The 9,577-nt window shown below is 55.5% G+C and overlaps 1 protein-coding gene across 1 annotated transcript in view; it reads right to left on the bottom strand.

Moving 5' to 3' along the window:
* Nucleotides 1-8,321, bottom strand: part of PDE4A (phosphodiesterase 4A) — a 34,373-nt gene extending 26,052 nt beyond the window's left edge. The window contains exon 1 of the mRNA XM_007953628.1: nt 8,008-8,321. Coding sequence (XP_007951819.1) covers nt 8,008-8,321 — 314 coding nt within the window. The remainder of the gene's footprint in view (nt 1-8,007) is intronic.
* Between the last annotated feature and the right edge of the window lie 1,256 nt (nt 8,322-9,577).

The following is a 9,577-nucleotide window of genomic DNA, read 5'->3' as shown; positions in this document are numbered from 1 at the left end:
GGGGCCGCCCCCGGGGCGGGGCGGGCCTGGGGCATCCACGCGGCCGTGTGGGACTCCCTCAAAGACCCCAGAAGTGCCCCGCAGTCCCTCTGACGTCCCCACACTTTCCGGAAGCTCTCCACAAGCACCAGGGGCACCCCCTAAATCTCTAAGGCATAGTCCTGTGGTGCTGAGAGGCCCCAGAGACCACAAGGACGTCCCCCACAACCTTTGAGAAGCCCCTACAGTCCCGGGCACAGGTCTACTGTCCCTGAGAGGTCCCCACAAACCCCAGGGATACCTGGGGAAGCCCTGTAGGTCTTGGGGCACTCCCACGGTTCTCCAGTTATTCCCTTAGTTCTAGCAACATCCTCACTGTTTCTGATACATACTCCATAAACCCCAGGGGCACCCCAAGAATCTCAGGATGTACTCACAAATCCCAGTCATTCATAGAGTCTGGGAGAAACCCCTTCGGACCTCAGGAGTACTCCCATGTTTCCTTAGATGTCTAAAATCCCTGGGGGAGCACTCCACCATCCTTGAGACATACAGAAACTCCCAGGGCACCCCCAGAATCCCTCACAGCTACAGAGCCATTCCCACAGACCCTATAACGGCCCCCAGAATCACAGAGTCCCTCAAAATCCCCAGAAATGCTTCCACAGTCCCTCAGTCATCCCCTACTCCCTAAGTGGTTCCACAGCACACCTGAGATGCCTCCACAGGTACAAAGACCCCCAACACAACCCAAGGGATGCCCACAAACTCTAGAGAAGTCCCTATAACTGTGGAGATGTCACCAAAATCTTGGGGTTCCCCACAGACCCCAGGGGCACAACTAGCTTCTCCACTGCTCCTGAGACACTCATACAACTCGAAGCAACCCTGAGAACCCAAGATGTACCTGCAATCCTTGAAGACACATCCGGAATGCCCCTGGGATGTTGCCACAGCTCTTATAACCCTTAAGCCACTCCTAAAAGCCCTGAGCATACCTACATTCCCTGAAGACACTCCATAAGGCCCCCCAACCCTGCTATTCCTCAGACTCCCTAGGGCACCCTTAGAATTGCCCCCCCCCCCCAGCAAATTAGGTGTCACCAGGAGCCTGGCTGCTCCTCAGTACTGGCGCCCACAGGAGACACCGTGTACACACAGATGGAGCCTTTCTGGGGGCCCAGTGATGGTCCTGCATGCCCCACGGGTGCCACCCTGTGGGTTGCACAGTATCCCCTTTCACAGATGATGAAGCAAAGGCTCAGAGAGAGGAAGACCCTTGAACAAAGCCAGCCAGCTGGTTATAACACTAGAAACTCCCCCCAACCTACCCACAGCTCTTTGGGGATGAAGAAGAGGAAGATGCTTGTTTTAAATAATAAAAATGGGGTGATTCTGTATTCTAGGGCCCCCACCTCTGTGAGATACCTTTCCCTCTCTACCTGTTGGCTCTGACGCTGTAGGGCCCAGAGTCAGGTGGCCTGAGTTTGTCTGGCTTCTGGCAGTTCTTCACCTTGGGCAAGTCACATCATGCCACTGAGCTTCAGTTTCCCCAGCTATGAAATGGGTGCACATGGATGGGCTCAGAAACATGTGGGACATAATAAGCACTCACTACATGAGTCGGGGCCGACTCGACAGCACACAACAACAACAACAACACATGTTAGCTAAGACTACTATCATGATTTGACAAAACATTTAAAGGCTTGTAAGGTTCTAGCCCCTGTGAGACTACAGACGATGGTAACAATGATAACAGTAGTGGCTAACCCTTTAGAATATTTCCTGTGCATTCAAAGCCTCTAGCGATGATCTCATTCAATCCTCACAAAACCCCCAGGAGGGATGATACTACTGTTCCCATTTTACAGATGTGAAAACTGAGTCTCGGAGGGAAATAACTTGCTCAAGTCACACATCCAGTGAGTAGCTGAGCCAAACTCCAGAGCAGTGTTTGTCACCATTTATTTCATTATCCCCCACACACACCCAAACCAAACTTACTGCCATAGAGGTGATTCTGACTCATCATGACCCCATGTGCTTCATAGTAGAACTGTGTTCCACAGGCTTTCTTAGCTATAACCTTATGGAAGTAGGTTGCCAAGCCGTTCTGCCATAGGGCTGCTAGGTGGACTAGAACAGCCAACCTTTTGCTTAATAACCAAGAGCAAATCATTTGCACTCCTCAGGGACCTCACCCTCTCAACTGCCTCTTATATCTGTTTATATAACGTGTGTATATGTGTGCTTTATACATAAAAGCTAAGCTTTTTCCATCACCTCCAAGAATCAAATTTCTTCCCCTTGCGGGTCATATCATCCCACTGAGAATCAGGGTCTCCCAATCTTTGGGACTATTGATATTTGGGGCCAGACAATCCTTCATCACTACAGGTTGTCCTGTCCATTAGAGGTTTAGCATCATCCCTGCCCTCTACCCACTAAATGCCAGTCACACCCCCTTTAGCTGTAACAACCAGAATATCTACAACCATTGTCACATATCGCCTGGGAGGTAGAATTATCCTTGCATGAGAAACCTTGCTCCAGAGATTCACTTAGTCTGGGCACTGCTCACTAAGACCTCATGGTCCAGTTCCAAACCAAAAGGAAGGTCATCCCTGTTTGCTGACTTTGGGATCTAAGTCTGTACCATGCCCTCAGGTCTCTCTGTGTTGTTTGGCTGAATTTCTCAGGTCATAGGTTTCTCACTAGACCCATCTCAGAGATGGGGAAGTTGAGGCCCAGAAAAGGGTTACAGAGTTGGATTAGGAACCCAAGCTTCTGACTCCAGAGACTGGAATTTCAGCCGCTAAGAGACAGGCCCTTCACGGAGTCAGTCTCCTTTTAGCCCAGTGACCTCTGCCCCTTCCTAGGAAGTCCAATACAAACTTCGTCTTGACCATGGCCTACAGGGCCCTAACAGAGCTGCCCTATAATCTCCCTGCCTCATTTCCTTTCACTCACCCTTTGCTCACTCTGCTCCAGCCACACCTCTCTCCTTGCTCTTCTTCCAACATGTCAGACACACGGCCAGCTCAGAACCATTGGCTGTTCCGTCTGCCCGGAACCGTCTTTCCTCAGACACACACATAGCTCCCTCTCTCACTTCATTCACTTCTCAGCTCAAATATCACCTCCGCAGAGTGGCCTGCCCTGACCCCACAGTCCCTCTCATCTTATCCATTCATTTTCTTCATATCCGTGTTGCCATCTGGAATTATCATATGCCTTTACTTGCTATTTCTGCCTTATCCATTAGTCTGAGAACTCCAGGACGGCAGGGACTGGGGTCTATGTCATTTTGTACTATATCCTCGAAGATACCCAGTCAATGTTTGTGAAATGAGTGGGCCTCTTACAAATGAGGAAACTGATGCTCAGACACCAGTGTACATACCTGGGGGGCTCCCAGCAAGAAAAGGGCAGAGACTGGATTTGAACTCTTACTTAGGAGTAAAAACAGTGGGCTCAGCTATCACTCAAAACTACGTTCTCTTCCTGACAGTCTGCCCAAAACCCCATTTCCTGCAACTCAGAGGAGCTGCGGTCGCTGTTACTGGTGAAAGACGAGGCGCCCTGGCAGCCAGGGGTTTGGGTTTTCAGGTTGGGGGGCCCCCTTTCTCTCTGCTGATGTCACTTGAGGAAGTGTGTTCTCAGAACTCCAGCTCTGGCTGCCCAGCCTTGACTTAGCCATCTCAGCCTTACCACAACCCCGGGAGTGGGCAGTCTTATTTTTAAGCCCGTTCTCCTGATGAAGAAACTGAAACTCAGGGATAATCACCAGCCAGAAGCACAATATGAATCTTACCCACTGGTCTAGAGTCAAGGAGATCTGGCTTTTAACCCCAGTTCTTGCTGTGTGACCTTGGTCAAATCATTGCATCTCTGTTCCCTTGGCAAGAGTGGAGAGCTGAGGACATTGTTGTTGTTAATTGACATGCAGTCGATTCTGACTCATGATGACCCCATATGTTACAGACAAGAACTGCTCCATAGGGTTTTCTAGGCTGTAATCTTAACGGAAATAGATTGCCAGGCCTTTTCTTCCTCAGTACTGCTGGGTAGGTTCTGCTAACCTCGGTTAGCAGTCCAGAGCAAACCGACAGGGACTTTGGGTGCTGAGAGTGAAATCGCAGATCGGTGTGGGGAGGCCTGGGCATGGGTACAGGCAACAGTGCGAAGGCAGGACGGAAACTCCGCGCCCGGGCTGGGAACCTTTCAGCCAAGTTCCTCTCCTCTCCATCCACCAGGAGGCCCTCTCCGCTGCTCTTGGCTGGAGGAGGGTAGAGGAGGAGGGGGTCAGCAGCGCACAAGTCCCGACTCCGGAAAAGGAAGGATCCCACCCGCAGCCTGCGGTCGGCCGGCCTGGCGCCCGCTCTCCGGGACGCTCAATAACCATGAAATTATAATACGGGGCGCCGCGGTAGTGGCGGCGGCGGCGACTTTGCTTTGCTCGGAGACCAGCGTCCCGGAGGCAGGTGGGCCTCGGAGCGCACACGCAGGCTGTGCCTTTCTAGTCGTCCAGCAGAGAGCGCGCGGAGGGAGGGGCGCAAGGGGAGACCAGTTTCTAGTACAGATTCAGAAAACTGGGAGCGCTAGCGACTAGAGGAGGTGAAGACAGAGACCACGGGCCAGAGAGAGACCTCAGCCCAGGTGCCTCCAGCCTTTTCTGGGTCCATGCTGGGTTTTTATAGCGTTCCCCTCAGTGGGGAGATTTTGGGAAACCCAGCCCTTAGGGGGCATCCCTTGCCCCCAAAAGCAGGCAGCCCCCCCACCAAGCATCCTTCTCTTCCTTGCTCCATCCGCCTCTTGACAGAGCGTGGTGGTGCCTGTGACTCAGCCCTGCAGGGTGCCAGGAGCTAGGTCTTGTACATCCATAGGTCTGGAGGGGGTGCACGGATGTTATCTCTGACGGGGGCAGCGACCTCTCTTTAGAGGTTCCTGAGATTCAAGTCTGGGGGGCTCTCTGGACCTCCCTCCTGAAGGCTGGGTGAACTCTGACTTGGGGAGCGCTAGGAGCCCCCTTCCGGGAGAAGTGGCCTGGCCCCAATGCCCCATCTAAGGAGGGGAGTTCCCAGTGGCAGTCTCTCAGTTCCCCCTTTCTCTTCTGCCTGAAGGAAGGCAATGGTACCAATGTCCCCCCCAGTCCTGCCCACTGGGCCCAGCCGTGGGCAGAGGGACAGCCACAGGAAGCTCCACAAGCCCCGAATGGGACGGGAGGAACTTGAACGCCTGCCTGCATGGCTGCAGTCAACATTCCAGAGAGGAGCAGGGCTCAGCACCCTGAGCAGCTAACCATTGTGTGAAGCCCTTCACACACATTCCTGATGGCAAAGAACTTTCAAACTGACCCCCACAGCACAGTATCAACAACAGTGCCACTTCACAGATGGGAAAACCGAGGGAGAGAGGGTAAGTCACTTGCACAAGGACTCACAGGCATCAGGCTGACCGATGTCGTTACCTTGGTTGCCATTTCCTAGTTGTGTGGGCTTGAGTGAAAAGCAGAAGGGACTTGGGACAGGGACACTGAAGGAAAACAAAGTTGGAATCAATAGGAAATGCCAAGACTTGGCCTCTCTGGGCCTCAGTTTCCACATGTAGCCAACAGGGATACCTAACCAGGCACCGGGGACGAGAACATGTGGAAAAGTTCCTGGCAGCGTCTCAAAGTGAGCCATTATGAGATAAAAAAAACCAAAAGCCAAATCCACTGCCATTGAGTTGATTCTGACTCATATCGACCCCCATTGGGCTTCTGAGGCAGTAAATCTTTACGGAAGTCTTCCTTCCTCAGAGTGGCTGGTGGGTTTGAACTGCCTTAGGCATGGTGCCACCAGAGTTCCTTCCATTACAAGATGGATACCACTAAAATAATGATGATGATTGCCACTCAGACGCTGTCCCCTAGAGTCAGCATCCCAGGAGCCCAGGATAGGGGGAGTCCCCAGGGCCCTAAAAGGGAGTAGGGCTTGAATTCTACCGTACCCCACCCCCACATTTGTCTCTCCAGACAGTGACCTGCGTCACTTTGGCCTGCTGCCCCTGGTCTTGGCATTTCCTGTTGATTCCAGTTTTGTTTTCCTTCAGTGTCTCTCGTGCTCCCCTTGGGAAATATCAGGCTGTGTGTGCTAGGCCCATGATACCCACTTCCAGGAGTGAGGCAGGGGTCCCAGGGCTGGGAGTGCCCAGAATGGAGGGAGGGTGGCTTTGGGGCTGAGGTGCCTGCTGGAGGAGCCCCAAAAGTCCTAAGTTGTTATGTGTTGTTGTTATGTGCCGTCGAGTCAGACCTGACTCATAGCGACCCCTCCTTGGGTTTCGGAGGCGGTATCACTACAGAAGTAGATTGCCCACCCTTCCTTCTGAGGAGTGGCTGGTGGGTTTGAACCACCAGCCTTCTGGTTAGCAGTCAAGTGCCTTAGGCACTACGTGCTACCAGAGCTCCTAGTCCTAAGAATTGTAGGGTGAAAGCTTAGCGGGGCCACATTCAGGAACTGCAGGAGTGAGAGGCCCCCATCTCATTGTCTCAGTATTGTCTCAAGAAGAGGGGTATCTATGGGTGTTAGGGAAAGCACATGGTTAAAGCTGTTAAATCACAAGCCACCAGAGCAGTCAGGTCCCAGAGAGCCATTGGAGCAGATACAGTAACTAGAGACATCGGGCAGTTGGAGGACAGAGAGCTCACCCACCCATCAGCTGGGTGCAGACAGCAGCAACGAAGACCCTGCAGGCCAGAGCTCAGACTCCAGACACGAGGCACACAGGCAGCTGCCAGCATGGCCACAGTGTCCCAACCAATGTCCCAAAGAGCACACACAGTCCACTGACACAATCTCAAACTGTCCCCAGTAGTGTACACATCACAGTGTCACAGGCACTGCATCCCAGTGGTGCACACTATCACTACCACTGTCCCAGGAGCACACACAGTCACCCTGTCACAATCACACTGTTCCTAGAGCACTCACAGCCACCCTGCGTGATCACAATGTTTCTGGAGCACACATAGTCACTATCACAGTCACAGTGTCCCAGGAACACACACCATCATGCTGTCACAATCACACTATCCCAGTAGCATGCAGTCATGTTGTCACAATCACTGTCCAGGACACACAGTCACACTCATAATCACACTATCCCAGGAGAATACCCAGTCACCCTGTCACAATTAATGTCTGTCAAAATCACAAGAGCTCAGAAACCCAGGCAGAGCACCCAGTCAAGTCAACCGCAGCTAGTCACAGCACCCGCAGTAGGAGTACTGGGGGTGGGGGCAGAACTTAGGTGGGTGAGAGGATATACATCAGGGCTCACCAACACCCCGCACACACACACTGTCACCTCCCTCACCCTTTGCTGGGCCATGCACCCTCCTGCACTGTTCTCTATGGCTGGGCAGCTCCTATTCAGAGGGGGCTCCCACCCAACACCAGGCCCTAAGAGAGGATGCCCAAGGCGCCCTCTCTGGGTTTCTGACTCTAGGTGCTGCAGGATGAATCTGTGAATAAGCCCCACCCCCACACAGTCCCCTACCTCCCAGAAGGACCCTGAGACCCTCCCCAGCCTGGAGCAAAGATTATGGTCCTAGCAGGCATCCCTCTAAAAGTGTCCCCAGGACACCCCCAAGCACAATGAATCTGGCCCTCCTCGGTAAGGTATCCCTAGGAAGATCCCTCCAAGCGCTGCTCAGCCTATCAGCTGCCCTGCACTGTCACCAACGAGAATCTAGACCCCTAAAACTGCAGCCCTCTTCCCCAATCCTGACTCTGTTGATACCACACATATAACATCGTGCCCTCTAAGTCTACTCATAGACGGACTCCATCAGAAGCCGCCAGAACAGTGCACCACCAGGAACCGCGTCCGGGACGCCCCCGCAGTACACCAACCCCCTCCCCCAAATGCCAGCCACACTGACCCCACCCGTGTCACAGCGCCCCCTGCGGTCGGCGGGGCGAGTTGCGTCCTATCTGCGCGCTTATCTTTTCCGCGCGCGTCCGCCGCCCAGGGTCTTACCGCCTGCAGCTGCCTCCGCCCGTGCCGCCGCTGCCAGTGCCGTGGAAGGACGAGGGCCAGGACATGCGGGACGTGCGCAGGCCAGGCCGGTCGCTGTTGTCCACGGCGTCGGCACGCTCGATGGGCCGGTGCGGCGGCCGTTCGGGCTCCGCGCGCTCTGCGCTGTCCGAGTAGCCGCGCTGCTGAATACGGATAGGGGTCCGCGGCTGCCGCCACAGGTGCTGGGGGGGTGGCTTCAGGGTAGCCTGGCCTTCCCGAGGCCCAGGCAGGGATAGAGACAGGCTCCTCTCCGAGGGGGCGGCCGGGGGCTCCATGGCGTCGACCCCCACATGCGCCCCGAGGGCCCTGGCCTGTCCAAACTGCACCCCGCTCAGCGGCTCACAAGCCGAGTTGTCCGGTGCCCCGCGGGTGCGCCCGGCCTCGGTGGGGCCATGGCGCCCTAGGGACAGACCCGGGGGCGCTTCGGGCCGATCGCCCCCGGGCCGGGCGCCACGGCTTCCAGTCGGCACCCGACGCTCTGCTCAGTGCCGGGCTGCGCTCTCCGCGCTCCGAGCCCGGCTCGGCGCCAACCCTGGCTCCCCCGCCCAGTCCCGCCCTTCCCCGCCCCCCACCCGCCGCGGCTGTCAGCGCCGCCCCTCTCCTCCTCCGTCCGGGCCAGTGGGGGGCAGCCACCCAAGGAGGGGGGGCCTTCCTTCCCACGCAGAGCCTTGTTCCCGGTGGGGAGGGGGCGCTGGAACTCTGCTCTCTCCAGAGCGCCCTGCCTCGCCGCGGCGCGCACAGGCACTAAGGAGTTAAGCGGTTAATCCGATCGAGAAGAAGACAAGCTACTGGTTGCTGGTGTGTCAGTCAGTCGGTCCATCATGGCGGGGGCGGAGCCCAGGATTGGCGTGTCCTCGCCGCTACCCCCGGCTGGGGGAGGCTCATGGAGAGTGGGTCCGAGTGCCACGGGCACTGTGCTTTAGGCCAGCAGCGGCTGTGTGCCGGGAACTTCCTGCCTGGGTCCAAGGATGGCAATGGTGTGTGTCCCGGGCATGGTGTGCACGCACGTGGCCCCTTCCGAGGGTTGTCAGTGTTTTTAGTGTCTACTGAAAGTGTGTGTGCGCACGTGGTTGGCTGCTACAGGCTGGCTGTTCTTCTGGATTTCGCGGTGTGTGTTGTCTGTGTGTGTCTGTGGGTGAAATATGTGTGCGCACCTGTGTTGTCTGTTTGGACGGTGTGCGCCTCCACCGGATCTGTTTCGGTGGCCCAGGGGCTATTTGTGTGTTCCCACGAGTTTGGTTTGCTTTATGGTGGGTGCGTGTTTGCAGTCGGCGATGTGCGCGGGATTCAACCTCCGTCGTCTGACTGTGGTGTCTGGGAACGTCTACGCATGTTAGTGTATATGTATGTGGTTGGCCTGGGCCGGCCTTGGAGTGTTTCTGGGGTGTGTCCCTCTGTGCGGCTCCAGGAGGACACCGTGGCCACTATCCCGGCTGCCCGCCCTCCGCTTTATTTGTCGCTGTCCCTTTTAAAGTGCTTCCGTAGGAGGTAAACTGAGGCAGGTCCGCGGCAGCTGCGGGGCGCACCCGCG

The sequence above is a fragment of the Orycteropus afer genome, unplaced genomic scaffold (genome assembly GCF_000298275.1).
Source record: "Orycteropus afer afer isolate SDZICR_OR568_19922 unplaced genomic scaffold, OryAfe1.0 scaffold00402, whole genome shotgun sequence".
Classification (NCBI taxonomy): Eukaryota; Metazoa; Chordata; class Mammalia; order Tubulidentata; family Orycteropodidae; genus Orycteropus; species Orycteropus afer.
This window is presented reverse-complemented; position numbering and strand designations above follow the sequence as displayed.